Source organism: Sminthopsis crassicaudata, chromosome 1 (genome assembly GCF_048593235.1).
Source record: "Sminthopsis crassicaudata isolate SCR6 chromosome 1, ASM4859323v1, whole genome shotgun sequence".
Taxonomy (NCBI): Eukaryota; Metazoa; Chordata; class Mammalia; order Dasyuromorphia; family Dasyuridae; genus Sminthopsis; species Sminthopsis crassicaudata.
Window position 1 is genome coordinate 670394812 of NC_133617.1, and position 16490 is coordinate 670411301.

Here is a 16490-nt window from a genome sequence, read left to right on the forward strand (position 1 = left end):
GAGGCCCCAAAGCAAAAGCATCCACCAGCAGAGGGAGCCCTGACACTGCGCTGGCCCCCAGCAGCAGCCGCGAGGGCAGTGCCGGGCCTGTACCTGCATTCCACAGACTCGTACGCCCAGTGTGGCAGAGGTGCTCTGCTCACACTTCTTCATCTGCCGGGCGGCCTTCTCCTCCGAGGCATCGTCACCATGCTGCCGGGTCCCCATCTTCAGATCTAACACACAGGGGAACTTGAAGTGATGCACCACATTCTCCAGCAGGAGGAACTCTAAGAGACTCAAGTCAAGGAGGCAGGGGCCTGCCCTCGGGCTGGGGCAGCGAGGGCCTAGGCCTGGGGGATGCACAAGGACCCCTTCAGGTCTGACTCTGAGCACCTTCATCACTTGAGGAAACCCCTTCCTAGGAGCCAATACTTTTGCTTTGAATTTTGACCTTGTAACCCTAGTGCTCAGTAGTGTACACAGCAGGTGCTCAACAAATGCTCTAGGGAGTTAGAGTGATCTCTTTGATCTCCGGGATTCCATTTACTTAAATTCTCCAACAAAGGAGTCATTCTTTCTAATATTTGGCATATTCGTAAGGAGTCTATGCATTTTAATAGCCACTTAAAACATTTAGATGAACTTTTTCATTACTGAATGCATAGATTTCAGAGATAAAAGGGACCTTAGAAATGAGATCTAATCCATTTCCCTAACTTTAGGAGGTGGAACTGATGATAAATAAATGATATACAAAGACCTATTAAAGGTCCCCTTAAGAGACAGAACCTGGTTTCAAGCCCATATCTTTGTTCCCAACATGCCTGTGCTCTATGAACACCCCTTCAAATTCCCTTTCCTGGACTGTTCACAGCTTTCATGGAGTCTTTGTGCACAAATATGACTAGTCTGACCCAAAACCCATGGGGGCAATGATCCCACTCCCACATCCTTAGAGTCACTGACAATCTGGGGTCATGGTAGATAGCTTTCCTATCGTGGCATTCCCTCCCTGCATCCAAATGAAACGGTCCTGGAACCCAGAACTTTGCTAAAGAAGTTTTGCTCTGTCCTCCCTGTGGTTCCCTTCCCTTTGCCCAAATCCCGTGTTCATCACCTGTAGTGATGTGGTCTACCCTGGTGGTAACCAATACGCTCAGGGATAAAGACCTGGCTACATATGTATGTACACACATACATACAGAGCATATCTAAGTATTATTATCTCCTATTATACATGAGGAATTAGGGCTTAGTGAGGAAAAAGGACCTACCCCATCACACGACACTGGAGCCCTGGAATTCAAAGTCTGCCCTTTGATGCCGAACCCTCGCCAACAAGGCACAGGGTAGGAAATTTTTGCTTAATCCTGCTTCTTAGTGTTTTGCAGTGGCATCTGGTATCCTGTAAGTCTGACCCCTATTATGTTCATACCTATGAGGATCTACTGGCATATTTCCTTTTTTTTTTTTTTTTTTTTTTTTTTTTTTGCTGAGGCAAATTTAATTGGGATTAAATGACTTGCCCAGGGTCACACAGCTAGGAAGTCTTAAGCATCTGAAGACTCAGGTCCTCCTGACTTCAGTGGTGGTGCTCTATCCACTGTGCTACCTAGTTGCCCCTACTAATACATTTTCTAAAAACTACCATGCCTTCATATATGTATTACTCCAAACACCATGTAATTAGAATAATTGCTTGTTCATGTCATCTAAGCTTTTAGATCTCATTTTATTCCATGAGAATAGAGTATGAACTTGGAGTCAGTGACAGCCAAAATGATATATGCCAGTGACACAAGGGGAGTTAGCCTTTGCACAGCTGGCCTCTCAAAGCACTCAGGATTTTTTTATTGTATTTTCCAAAAGCACCAAGTTAGGTTTTAAAATTCTGCTCCACTGGCACTAAAAGGGCAGAAAGACTATGTCAGAAATGACAGGAAAAGGGAGGGAGAAATTAACACAAAAGAGAAAACCCACAGTTGAAAAACACTGGTGGGAGAGAGAAAAGCGGGGACCTGATGGCATTGATACGGACGCCCCCCAGCCCTCCCTCTCCCCCACCCACTCTGAAGGATACTGTAGAGCTTCCTCTCCTTGGACTCCGAACGCATGCGGCTCAGCTGCTGCTTGTGGCAGCGAAGGCTCCAGGGATTGTAGCTGATTTTTTCTGAGCTCAAGCCGCTGTTCCCATCAAGCATCTGAAAGGGGACTTCTGAGTGGATGTGCAGCTCCATTTTGGGGCTCTTCAACTCCTGCAGGCTGGGGAAAGAAAGTGCACCACGGTTACAATCAGGCTGGGGCACGGAAGCACTGGGCCCTACCTGTCCCTGAGGGGCATTTCAAGGGGCTGCCCTACTCGCTACCTCCACTCCCAACTTAGGGACGGCTCTGAATGCAATGAGAGCTGAGGCTGTCTGCTGGGCCTTGTTCTTCACTCTCCTTCCCTCAGAAGGCATATAGGTTTTGTAAGGAGCCCATTCCAAACACTGGGCCTTTTATAGTCATTGTTAAAAGCTTTCTTTCTGCCCTTCCTTTTAAGAGAAGCCCAAAGAGTGGCTCTTCCTCCCGCTTGTGTGTCCCAGGCAACACCATGGCTGCCAACCACATTCCCGAGGACCACACTCCTGCAACCCGTTACCTATCTGAACTCTCCGGGACCAGCCCTGCCCGTTCATCCTTGTGTTCACTGCCACTGCCCGAGCGGTGCAGGCTCCGGCGAGAATGCTTGCGTCGGGGCTGCTCTCGCTCGGGGGGGTCGTCCTGGTCCAGGGCCTCACTTTCCACATAAGGATAGGCCACCAGGTTAATGTAGCCATCACTGTCCCCCTCGAAACAAACAGACACAACACCTGCCAAGAGGAAAGGAGCAGTCAGCCACCATTTAATGTGGTCCCCAAGAAAACACCCTCTAAAAGATGGAGACATGTTATCTTCTGGAGGCTGCAGGAGAATGAAGGAAACTAACTCTGGTGTTTCTGAGCCTCCTGTAGATCCAGAAACCTGACAATGTACACAGGGAGGCAGGCCCAAAAGAAGGCCAGGAGAAACCCTCCAAATACAATAACTCCCACAAGTCTGGTTTGACCACAATGAAAGCTCAACCCTTTTTGACTTTTTTTTCCCCTCACCTTGTTTTTTCATGATTAATTTCACTTTTCATCTCTGCCAGTGTTAGCAAGGAATATTTCAGAGGCAGATATTTCTCAAATTAACAGTTTTCACAGATTTTAGCAAGTTTCTCAGTCAGCTCTTTTCTTCATTCAAGAGATTCTTCCACCACAGGACTAGAAGCATTTTTCTAATAGGCTAAAATACTTGACAGTTTTGGTCCATCTTTCTAATTCTTTTAGGTTTTTCTATGTTAATGATCCTCCCGCAGCTACTAGCCTAACACAGTCCTTCTATTAGCAAGCTGTGCACACAGTGTCTCCTGGATCTTTACCAAAGGGGCTAAGACTACAAACACCAGTTCAAAGAGAAGAATGAAAAGTAATGAATCCCAGACACTTAACTGACTCTTGGAGGTTGTCAAGGCTCCTTTTTAAAGCCTCTTCTGGGTTTAAAATTCTTTTTTTTGCGTTACAAGGAGGAAGGTTCCAGTCTCTAGATTTGGGACTGTCTTTAAAAGTCATCTAATTCATCTACTTCATTTTACAAGGAGAGCCTTGGTGTCACCATTAATTCTGCAAGCCTTCTTTTGATCAAGAGGATAAAGAGATGGTCTTCGGTTGTTGGTTTTATACTAAGTACCAAAATATTAAAATTTCTTATTTCCTAAAACCAATTTTGGCTCAAGACAAAAATGCAGCAGTGATTGCTTGGTTTTAAACAATTTTTTCTCTATTTGTTGATCAGTTCTATATTGTTCAAAAATGTTTTCTCAACTCTTTTCTACAGCTGGATAAGAAGAGCCAGTTGGAATCTGGAGAATCTATTAGAAACAGCCTGTGGCAATAACCTTCAAGTGTCCTTATCTGCCATGTTCTTTGGCAAATTTCCCAGCTCCAACCATAACAATTACTCTCAAGATCTTCATCCAATCAAATGCTAGGAGAAGTCCTGCTACATGAAGAAGACAAATCTACAATTTATACATCATGTATAAAGAACCAGAAATCTGGAGGGCGAAGGGCCTACACACACACACACACACACACATATATACATATATACACATTTATCTGTTAAAACAAGCAGATGGGGAGACTCTATGCAATGCCCCATTTGTAACGTGCTCTCCTGGCAGTTACAATTACTAGTCTGTCCTAGACCCACCAGAGTACCTTTGACCACTGCGCTTAGCAGTGTGAACTCTACCTGGCTCACCTCCTCTGAGGCCTTCAAAGGTCTCTGGTCACAATCTCTTGAATCTATAGCTTAATAACTGGTAGCGCACTCAAGAACAGCCACGTGTAATCTTAAAAGCCTTTATTATACCTACTCACATAATGCCCTAACTGATGCCCTGACTTGTTTGAAAAACTCCAAATTCAAGAACTTTCTTCTCTTTCACCTTTACCCCAGGTAGGGAGGAAGGGAAACGCCTATTCACTAACATTTGGCTTAAGCCACAATGTTCTGGGCAAGTAGGTTTTAGTGAGATTGATAACACAACAGGCAGGTTTAGTTACATCACCTCTCAAACCTCTGCCACTAATAACCCCAAAGTTTGTTTTATTTTAATGGAAGACATTAAATGTCATTTAAAACAATCTCTGTGATTAAATTTAACTTCTATTGTGAAATGAGAAGAACTGAAGGTAAATATAGGGAACAGGTCAGGTCCTAAAACTCTTTAACTAGGAAGACTGGGACTGTGATAATATTCTAGATCCTGCCTGTCTTTCAGTCTATGATATGACAATTGCCCAACTTCCCAGAACACAAGAGCTTTTATGAAACACTTCAGCTAATTTTGAGGGACCCCACCATGAGATACCTCAAAACTGCATCACAGGATTGTCAACTTAGAGATGGAAGGGTCCCCCCTCAGTCTATAGACAAGGAAGCTGAGACCCAAGAGAGTGGGTTTCTAGTCAAATAGGCAGCAGCAGATCTCTGATCCCCAGTTCTGTGTTCTTTCCACTACCTCAGCCGCCATCTGGTCTGAGATCCCAAGTTAGGACAATGGGATATACAAGTGGAAAACCCTGCAGGGTACATTAGGCTCACAGCTCCTCTATCTGTGGAAGCTGTGAAAAGGGGGTGCTAAGTGCTCTGCAAACACTTTTCAGCTTTGGCAGTGTGTGGATTGCATGAAGCTTATGTCAGGCAGAACCAAGGGGAAAGCTCTGCCACCTTACCAAGCTGCTGACAACCAGAGCAGAGCACCAGACACTTGATAAGAGCAGCCCTGAGAGGTCCCCATCACAATTTCCACTGCTTGTTTTAAACACTGTCAAAGCAGCAGAGGTCAATGGCACCGTCAGAGAAACTGGTTACATTCTGATCTCCCTAAAAAGACTTGTCTCCTTTTCATCACAGACAACCAGAAAAGGTCCAAGAAACAGTCATCAAGGCTGGGAGGGGAAGAGATGGTTAGGGGCTCCATAGCCTTTCCTAAGAAGAAACTTTTAGCATCTTAAATTCTGTCCCAACTCCCTCTTTCCTCACTGAAGAGAAAAAGCTCATCCCTCTAGTAAGATAAACACCCAACTTCTGATATCTTGGGAAGGAAACCTGCAATTTCACTTCCCCTTCTCTCAAATCAAATAAGGCTTATCCCATAAAAAAGTAAATGGTACAAAAATGGTTACAAAAATCACAGGATCCTAGATATAAAGCTCCAAAGTCACTTAGTCCAACCCTCTCATTTTAGAGATGTGAAGAGTGAGTCTCAGAGAAGTTAAACCAACTGGGGCTTCCAATCAGGCCCTATGATATTTAGCTCCAGTTTTCTCATACAAAGATCAGAGTCATCTTCACTGAACAGAGGAGCAAAGAGCTTACCAATGGTGACTGGGAGATACTATTCTTTTCCTGAAGCATTAATCCTCATTCCCTTTTTAAAACTTTGAGATGCTCTTTACCAATTAAGAAGAGTTCCTCCTAACAGCCTTCTCCTAAAAAGCAAAGGAGGCAATCGCCAATGTTGCTATTTATTTTATTTCATTTTTTAATTTTACTTAAAATAAATGTTATTTATTTCTTTGCTACTGTATTTTAAATGTCAATTCTTCCAGGTCCCAATACTCAAAAGTCCTTCTCATTTATCTCTGTTTCTTTAGTATAGACAGACCTAGGCTGGACAGCATCTTCCCTCCCTCATCAGCTATCTCATAAGACTAAAAAAAGCTCTGTACCTGCCTCAGGAGAGTTACTACCTCTTCTGCACAAGCCAGCAACATAAGACCCCAGTGGAGCTATTGCACACTGACCACCCCCAGGACCTCCAATGCCACACAGCGCAGGGACACAGAGTCCTAGAATCTAGGCAAGGCACAGAAGGCTCCCTGCCTAGTGGGGCCTTAGACAAGTTAGGGAACCGGCTGGGTTTCACGTTCTCATCTGTAAAATGAGGAGGTGAGGCTAGATGAATTCTAAATGTATCCTGTTTACAGGCCAATTGAAACTCATTTGGAGAGAAAAAAGCCTGAGAACTTCTGAGTGGCCTACTAAAATCAACACCACAAATGGACATTTTTTTCCCCATAAAAAGCTTATTTAGTACAATTAGGAAAAAGTAATTGAGTTATTCTGGAATGAAAACCACAATTGTTGTTTTTGAGAACAAGGAAATACAATTACAATCCATTATTAACTAATGAAAGTAACTAGAAAAATCATCTAAAAATCATTATGGAAATCCACCAAAGCAGAAAGCTCTTGTCTGCCAACGGACAATTTGGTATAATGGATCAAAGTGACCAGCTGGAGCTTACCTTTGTATTCGGGGGTGAACTCCTTCATTTCTGGGGGAAGGGATTCATAGAAACGCTGCTCCCGGGAAATGAGGGGCTTGCAGACAGTATGGTCATCATAGCGCATCATGCTGCTGTGGCCGCCCACCTGATGGATGAAGGGCTCCAGGAGGACTCCCCGGTTTCCAGATCGACTTGCATTCTTGCCATACTTCCCCACTTCCATGGTTTGACAAACACACATTGCGTTGGGGGCCAGTCACACAATGAGGGCAAAGGGAGTAGCACATGGGCCACAAGAGAAGACTATGATGGAAGACCCTGGCTAGTTGCAAGTCAATGTTTAGAGTCTGTTTACCTTAATCCTTCCTGTTTAAAACAAAGGGGGAGGGGAGGGGGAGAGGAATGGGAAGGGAAACAATAAAAAACAATTTTTTAATGATATCAGAACAAAGAAAAGTAGGTATCTACATCAAATCTCCCTGAAATTTTAGTCTCAATTATATCCTTTCCTGTTCCTCATATCTCTTATAAATATTCCTAGACATCTTCTAACCTAAAAGCCCAATTTTAAGGCCCTTAAAAAAAAGATACATCTCCCTACACTTATTAACCTTAGACTTCAAGCTTAAGATACAAGGAAAGGACAGCTTAACACAGAACAACTTTTGTTTTATTATGTATGTCTCCTATGCCTATTCAAAAGTCACCTCAATTGTAACTCAGAGGAAGAAAAGTTCAGCTGAACTAAAAAAATAAGCCTGTAAGCCATATTTAGAAATCACTAGCTTTCTAAACCTCTTATCAAAGCAGTATATTGGAATGGGAAAATGATTTCCTATTTCCAAGACAAATTCAGATTTCAGATTTCCTCCTAGATCTGCTTCACCTAAAGCTATACAGCTACTAATTGGTGGCTTTTTCCAATCAGATATAAACCAGTCTGATAACTTTTCTTCACTGGCTACCTTCATGGTAGGAAAAAAAAAAAAAAAGGTAAATAAAAGTTTTGGGAGTTCCTTGGCAGATAAGAAGGCCCCCTTTTCCCCAGTATGACCTTTTAACTAAAAGTTATCGCAAGGAAATTCAAATGGTTCAAAACTATGAATTAGGAAGGCAGCAGGTAAGCTTATTGTCACTGAAACAAAGAAAGGAGAAAATGGAAATGAAAAATTATAGAGATGATATAATTTTCAGAATACCAAGAAGCTTTACAGATAGTGTCATGGTAAACAAAAGTAAGATATTATCATTTTTGCTCTTGTAAGTTGCTAAGCTTATTGTGAGAAAGAAAATTCTTCTCCAACTCTTCTCTTCTACAATTGCTCCATATACAAAAAGCTAACATACATCTTCACTTTAAGGAGATGAAGAGAAACACATTTGTAAGTGCCCCAGTTTTTTTGAGGAAAGGAGTTACAAATGGAATCTTATATGTAATCAATTCCTAACATCTTTAATATGCTTCTTCCCAATTCCCTCAATTGTAATACCTCTCCAATTAGAGCAACTTGGCTATAAAGTTTTGAAATATAGCCCCACTGGCCCTACCCCCAAAGAAGGGAGTTGGAAGTCCACAAAAGAGATTTTGTATTTTCTCTAGACATATACCCTTCTCTATTAAATGACCCAAACTCCAGGCCAGAGGAGATATATGATGATCCAAAAAGAATTAATGAATAAAGATGCTTTCCTTAAGTTAATATTCGTCACTCACAAATATTTCCCCCTAAGATTGACTACTAAAACAATCTAATGACAATGGAAATAACCTGGAAATCATAATAGCTGTAGTATTTCAGAGTCTCAGTTAAATTAATTTAATTTCTGTAGGTTTCAATTTTCTCATCTGCTACAAGCAAGAGTTGTTATAAGGTACAAAGTATCTAATCAAAGTAATAAAGGTGGATTTTAGGCTTTCATTTAGTAAAAAGTAAACATGACTTATAGGTTCTCAAACATTGGGGAAGGCTTAATTGGGTAGGACTCATGGAATATAGCAATGGAAGGGTAAGTTTATTTAAAGGAAATAGATCTGATAGCACCAGAGTAAGAAGTATAAAAGGAAAGAGAAAAGAGGGGATATACTGAGCTGTTCAACTGACTAGATAGGTAAAGGATATGAAGATTATATGAGAATGTATGTGATGCTGTCTCACTAGAGGCTGCAAATTCTTAGAGAGAAAACTAAGTCTGATGTACTTGAGAATATGGATTTGTTGGAAATTCCCTTCAGTGATACAGATCACAATTTGCTCAGGCCCACTCCTCCCTCCAGTGAAACATTTGCCAATGTCCTGCTGCCACATTCCATTCCAGGGGATCTGCCTAATATGTTGGAGGTCTTCACAAAGGCAACAGTGTAAATGACTGTTGACATGTCATCCTTCCTCCTTATCAACTGACCAGTCTTTATGAGGTTTGGCGCAGGGCAGAGAGTTGTAGGAATCCCTTCTGGTTGGCACAGGTCCTTCGTAAAAGAATTTACAAACCCAAAAAGTTAAGACTGACAAAAAGAAGTTTATTAGCACTGAGAAGTCAGCTTTTGCTAGGAGGCTGACTTCCCTCAGTGGCAAGGTCCTGACAGAGAAGTAAAGGTCTAGCAGAGAAATCTTGGTGGAAAGATAAAGAGGGGTTAACACTGACAAAAGAGTGTCTTCTCAGCGGGCAGGGGGTCCTTGCAGGCAGCTATGCCAAGGAGAGACTCTTGGCCTGGTATGTTCCTGCTTTGGGCCTCTGCAAAAAAATGAGCCCCAAAGTTGCTCTTTTAAAAGAGATTTGAGACTAAAATTTCAATTGAATGAGGTTACTGCCCCCAGGCCTAGATTTCCAGTAGAATGGGACCATTTACTGGAAGTGGTCCTGAGCCAATCCAGCTTAATAGGGGTTGATAGAAATCTAGATCTCCAGCTAAATGAGACTACTTAAGTTTGAGCTAAGCAGGAGTAATCCTGGACTCAACTAGTCCCAGCAAGATAACAGAAGGAAATTATTTTATCTTGATTCCCTGAGGCAGGCCTCTTCTAGGAGAGTTTCTCCAGCATTTACCCCCAAATCAGGACAGTTTTAGGGTTCCCCTCCATCATTTATTTTCTCTCTCTATCATACAATTCTTCAGGGACATCTTTTACTCCAATTCTTTCAAATTCCAAATTTATAGCCTGAACATATCCTTCCGGTGTTTATTTTTTATTATTTTTTTCCCAGTGTTATTCTTTAAAATTTTTTTTCAGAGGTTATTGAATTTCACATTTTGCTGCTACACAAAAAGACCACTCAGATATTTTTAAATGGGTCTTTGCTCTCATATTAAGTTTGGGGTCATAAAAGAGCTTTTCAATTTCTCAAAGACACTACAATCTGCTCTACTTTTCCTAACCTGTTAATCTATACTATTTTTTGAAGTATTCAGAGTAACAGCAAAAACTTTACAGTTGTCCACTAAAACGTATGCTGTAATGTCAGCAATGGCCATTCATACACTAGGTCTCTCCTTTGTGAACGGAAAGGTCAAACTCTTTTGATGATTATGTCTCTTTCAAGAGGCTCTGAAGTGTTCTGGGGCTTGGTGAGATTGGCACAATGTCATAAACACACAGGAGAGTTTCCTGGCTTTTCCTTTGAAACTTGAACTCTATTCTAGATTTCTCCCATCAGAATAACAAGCACTTTTGATAATAATACATCTTGTTCTACATTTTATTATTAGAGCTAATATTTTTTAAACAGAGGTTCACCGACAGTATTATTTCTGTTGCTTTATATCTGAAAAAGAGCCTATATAGTAGCATTTTATCCTAAAAAAATTAAAATTAAAAACAAGCTCAGCACAACTTGACATTCTTCGCATCTTTCAATCCACTGTTGAATATTGCTTGTTGAAAGTCTATTTGCTCCTATATATAAATCCCTTCCTTCCCCCCTCCCCCCCCCAGTCAAGGGGCAAAACACTTCGATGAGGTTCTAGTGGGAGTCAGAGAGTTGTGGAAATCCCCGTTTGATTAGCACAGGTCCTTTGTGAAAGAATTCATGAACCCGAAGAGTTTTAAGGGGCAAAAATAGAAGTTTATTGTTGTTTGATAGAAAAACTGACTTCTTCAATGGCAAAGTCCTATTAGGGAAATGGAGGCTGGGACAGAAGAAAATGTCTTCTCAGTGGGCAGGAGTCCTGGCAGCTATGGGAAAGAGGCAAGGAATGTTACTTTGGACATTCTGCAAATAAAATGAGTTTAGAAATATCCTTTATAGAAAATCTGAGACTCAGGTTTCAGGTTGAAAAGAAAGCCAAAGACCCCAGGCCTAAATGGAAATCACTTTTTGAAGGCTTCTGGAATTTCCTGAAAAGGATCTGCATCAATGGGGTGATTTGCCTTAGAAAAGCCCAGACGTAGAAAAGCTTTCTCATAGACTTTCTGGAGTCTGGGAGGACAGAATTTCAGAGTATTAATATATATATAATTAATATATACCATCTTCTCCCCATTCTTCTTGTACTTAATTAGCTCTAATTCTTGCTTAGACAAATTATGGTTTGACTATACATATACAACTCCTACATCAATAATATGACTATTTTGTTTTCTGCAATGTTAGTTGCTCACAATGTACAGTGACTACCAATTACTAAATCATAATATGTAGTCAACAAAGCTTCAGGGCCAAGACAAGTCTATTATATAATTCTTCCTGAACTATGCCTTTTTATTTATTTCATCCAATTCTCAGCTTTTTCTTCCTTTCCATTTGAAAGATAACAATAAACCAGAAACAAAAAATCAAGTATCAGAGTATATGCTAACTTAATTTAGAGGGTCTAATTAAGTACTTCAAAAAACTTATTTAGCTTTTTTTTTAAATCTTCAACAACCAATATTAGCATATAAGCAATTATTTCCATGCTAGTCTCTGTAAAAATGTATTGTTAATACTACAATACCTAATATATATACTAGGAAATATTTCTTGAAGTTTTTGGGTATAGGATAAAATCCATCCCAACAAGACTTTTCTTTGCCTCTTCCAGAACACCTGTGAATCATTCTTCCCCTTATCTATAATGTTCTTCTCTCTCTTAATTTAGTATTTACAGCAAAACATCAAGATTGATATGTGATTTAGTTCCTCTAGCTTTATGACAACTTACTGGGGCAGCTAGTAGCATAATAGATAAAATGCTGGAGTCAGGAAGATCATTTCTGGGCTCTGATACGAACTAGCCATATGACCCTGGGCAAGTCATATAACCCCGTTTGCTTCAGTTTCCTCATCTGTAAAATGATTTGGAGAAGGAAATGGCAAACTATTCTTCTATTTCTGCCAAGAAAACCCCAAATGGGGTCATAAAGAGTTGGAAAGGCCTGAAAATGACTGAACAATGCATTAGAAAAGGCCCTCAGATTTAGAATATCAATAAATTTACAGACAGTTAAAAAATGTGTGATTCTTAAGGTATTCTCTGCCAATCACTCGAGGCAAAAGAATGGCCTGGGACTGAAAGCTTCTTTGTACTTTTGTTTCATGAACCAAATATTCCTCACTAAATGGCCAGTTTTAAAGGTGATATGCCTTTTATTTAGGCATACAGATCCTTGAAAAATAGGACTCATCTATTGCCAGGGTTAACCTTGCCATCTTCTTAGTACTAATATGAATTGTCAGAGCTCATGTTCATCTGTCAGTCTTGAAACTTCCAAACCTGAATGGGGCATAAGAATTTTAAAAGGCTGAATTCAACAATTTCTAAGCACCTTCTGTGTCAAGATGATGAGGTTTAGATTTGGGGAACCCAAATGAAATTAAGGTTTCTGGTGGTCAGGGAGTAAAATGAGGTCTAGTGGCAGGTTTAGGGTTCAGGGTAGGTTTGGCTCCTCTGCACCACGCCTTGGGATTCGGCGCAAGGGTAGGGAGTTTTGGGGAACCCTCTTCTGGCAGCACAAGTTCTCTGTAAAGGAATTTACAGACCTGAAAACCTAGATTGATAAAAGAGGTTTATTATGGGGATTGGAAGTAAGGTTAAAGTCTGGTTAAGGAAACAGGTGAGGGTAAATAAAGAGAGGATAGCAGCACTGGAAAGAGTATGCCTGTGGGCAGCGGCCCTTGGCATGCCAAGCATAGCATAGCATGGCATGTTTGGAACCTCTGCAAAGAGAGGGATTTTAGTTTGGCTCTTTTTATAATGAGAGATTTAGCTAAAGGGGGCTCGTGGGTGGAGTCCCAAGTTGGCTCCTAGCTAGGTTTCAGCTATGGCTAGAATTTGAACTGAATTCAATAGGTTTCAGGACTGAGCTGACCCCACCTAGATAACAAAGATGAAACTGTTTGTCCTTTCAGGGTGAAGTCCCTCACTGAGGCAGAGTTGAAGGAGATTTTCTCCTTTAAGGAATTTCAGAGTTTTGGGGTCCCCTCTTCAAAGACTGGGTGTTTTTTACCTTTTCTGTTAATTTAGTTTACTTTAAAAAATACAGATATCTTCTACCTGATTAACTCCCCATACCACATCAACTTTGCCTTGTGGCAAAGAAAAACAATTTTTAAAAATCCCATTTGGTCAAAAGAGCACTGGACCTGAACTTAGGAGAACCCAAGTTCAAATCCAGTTTCACTTAGCCTCTCTGCCTCAGTTTTCTCAAATGTAAAATAGAAATAACTTTGTGAGCACTTGCTGATCTTGCAAGGTAATAAGGATCAAATGAGCTATTTGCTAAAACCTTCACATAGTAGAGTAGATGCTCTATAAATATTAACTGTTTTATTACTATTGGAAATAATAATATAAAATAATTGTTAATTACTAGTACTGTTAGTCTCTTAACTAAGCCCATGAGGAAGGATATTTGTTTCATTAGTTGTTTTCCCTAGGAATCTTCATTGCTTTATCTTTTTAATTTCATAGATATTTTGTTTTCACATCATTTTTGCTTCTCCTAAGTGAACCATATCCCTCTCCCTCTCCCTCCCCCCCCCTTTCTCACATATCACACACACACCCTCCATACAGGGCTTTTTTGTTTCAGGGTCCTCCCCCTTGCTGTAAGGCAATCAAGGAAGCACCAAAGAAGGTGCTGTTAACTTCACTGGCTTTTTAAAATTATAGTTTTCAGACTCAGGAATTCTAGTGCCTTAGAGTGATCTTTTATTTACAATGTTTTAGCAACTCTGTAATGGTGTTCTTTGGTCCTGTTTATTTCATTCTGAATCAGTTCATACAAATTTTTCCATGTTTCTGTTAATTTTTTTCTTTCTATATAACAGTATTCCACCATTCACATACCATCCGGATTTTTTTCCTTCAGTCATTTCCCATCAATGGGCACCCTCCCTTGTTAGGATTACAAGGTGATAACTCAGGTTGTCTGTGCAACTCTCTAGCTCAGAATTCATACCTTTGGTTCGGGCCTTTGAAAGGAGTTTGTACCTTTGGACTTCTGGGGAGAAGTTTACATGTTTAAAGGAGTTTGCACACCTTTAAGAGGAGCAAGTTCATTGGTTAAAGTATTTTCCCACAAGCCCCTGAGTTCTCACATGCCCCTTTAAAAGGAGCAAGTTCATTGGTTGAAGTATTTTCCCACAAACCCCTGAGTTCTCACATGCCCATTCTCTGCGAGGATAAAAGAGGCAACATTGAGCCTGGAGGACAGTCTGGCTGGGAGACTGAGTCGAGATGGCAGTCTAGAAGGATAACTTAGAGACGACCAGACCTTCACACTCCCTCAAAATTCTTTTCTACTATAAATAATACTGCTAAGGTTATTTCAGTGTATATTGATTGGACTTGTGCTTCTAACTTTGACTTCCTTGAGATTACTGAGTCAAGTGATATGGATCATTTAGTCACATTTCTAGAACAATTCTGAACTGAAATCAATGAGATCCCTTTCACAGTTTAATGTCTCAGATAATTAAAGAATCAAAAAAGCTCAACTGATACTTTGGCTTTAGTTTACCAACAATAGAAGCAATAGGAACCTTGGGAGAAATTCATATTAAAGAGAAACTAAAAAGAGTTCATGAGGGTAACTATGGTCTAGAAAATAGAAGTCTTGGTTATGACCTGGAAGAGGGAACAGATTTATCCTACATGGTGCTACAGGGTAAAACAAGGACCAGCAGCTGAAAATCCAAGCAGCAGTCTAATTAAAAAAAAAAAAAAAAAATCACAATCAAGTAAAACTAGAGTTTTTCAAACTTAAGATTTATTGACTTTTTTAGATATTGAATCTAATTCAATCATTAGAGGCTATATAATTACTTGTCAGAAGTTGTAACAGCTTCCTGCAAGGAATATGAAAGTTGAATTAAATGACCTCAATACTAACATGCTTTAAGAGGTTAGAACATTGGGATAGGTTTAATTTTTTAAAGTTGGTATTTATGTACTTCTCTAAGATTTAAAAAACACATTATACATACTATCTCATTTGATCCTAACAACAATCTAGCTAATAGGAGGTGCTATTATTATTTTCATTTTACAAAAATGAAAACTAAGTCTGAGAGAATTTAAGTGACTTGTCCACCATCCTACAGCTATTTTGTCTCTTTCAGACACTGGATCTTCCTGGCACCAAATGCAATACTCAGTCAGTCCATTGTACTAGCTGCCTTCTAATTTAATCATGTTATGCAACTATGGGTGATTGATTGTTCTCTGGTAAATTGGAACTAGAATCTCACACACTAATCAATGAAAATTTATAACCCACCCCCAGTCCTTTTGTAGTAATGTAATTCAAATTATCCTGTTAGGCTAAAAAGATCAAGAGAGAAAAGAATAAAATTCATTTGAAGTCATTCAATAAAAATTTAATTAGCATTTAATACAATATTTTTTTACTCAATCAACTTAACTGTATTTCTCCTTAAAGGAGAATTCATAACTTTTATAGCTAGCCACAAAGAGTCACAAGTGATCTAATGTACCTGTTTATTTTATTTTATTTTTTAAGGAAAGAAAGCAGTGAGTAAAAGATATATATATATATATATATATATATAGATCACATTCTGTGAGGAGATTTCTTTTCACTCAAGTCAGATTCTTTAAACCAATTGGACATAGAGCCCTGAGGCCCATTCTGTATTTTAATTTGTTTCCTAAGTAGAAGAAACTCCAGCAGAAAAATCACTTGGGCATCGGCACATATGCAGAGCAGCCAAGATATCTTTTTCCTTTGCCACTGAACATACATTAAGAGGCATGAGAGAGAAGCAGCATGAAAAAGTTATCAAAAAGAATATAAATAAAAATAAGTTTCCCCAACAGTGCAAGACTACTGACCAAGTAAGTAGTACATCAACAGATAAGAATTATCTTCCCAAATTAGCCAAAAGAACATAGTTCAATAGAAGCAAAAAGAATCTGCATCTAGGAGTCATTTAATAGTTTATCCAAGAATCCCTATAAACCAGCAGAAGAACAGGGACGAGAATACCCTAAAATATGTCATTTTATCACCAGCAGTTTTTCCCTTTGAAATGTTATACTTCATGGCTAAAAATAGATCCTTTGCTAGGAGCCACTAACAAGAAATTTTTGTTTCTTTTTTTAATAAAATTTTATTCATAGCTATTTTTATCATCTACATTTCCCATTCTTTCTCCCTACATCTTCCTAGAGAATAAAGGGAAAAGGGAAAAAGTTCAAAA

General features: G+C 39.7%; 1 protein-coding gene across 2 annotated transcripts in view; it reads right to left on the bottom strand.

Annotated features, from left to right (window-relative positions):
• The window catches only part of IP6K1 (inositol hexakisphosphate kinase 1), a 62663-nt gene that overhangs the window by 4870 nt on the left and 41303 nt on the right, over window positions 1-16490 (bottom strand). Inside the window, exons 3-6 of one of the 2 annotated variants that reach the window (XM_074283286.1) lie at window positions 6867-7214; window positions 2624-2834; window positions 2063-2244; window positions 94-269 (exon numbers count right to left, since the gene is read on the bottom strand). In XM_074283286.1, coding sequence (XP_074139387.1) covers window positions 94-269; window positions 2063-2244; window positions 2624-2834; window positions 6867-7089 — 792 coding nt within the window. In that variant the 5' untranslated portion in view covers window positions 7090-7214. Of the gene's footprint in view, window positions 1-93; window positions 270-2062; window positions 2245-2623; window positions 2835-6866; window positions 7215-16490 lie in introns of those variants that run through there. The other variant, XM_074283287.1, reaches the window with a different exon arrangement.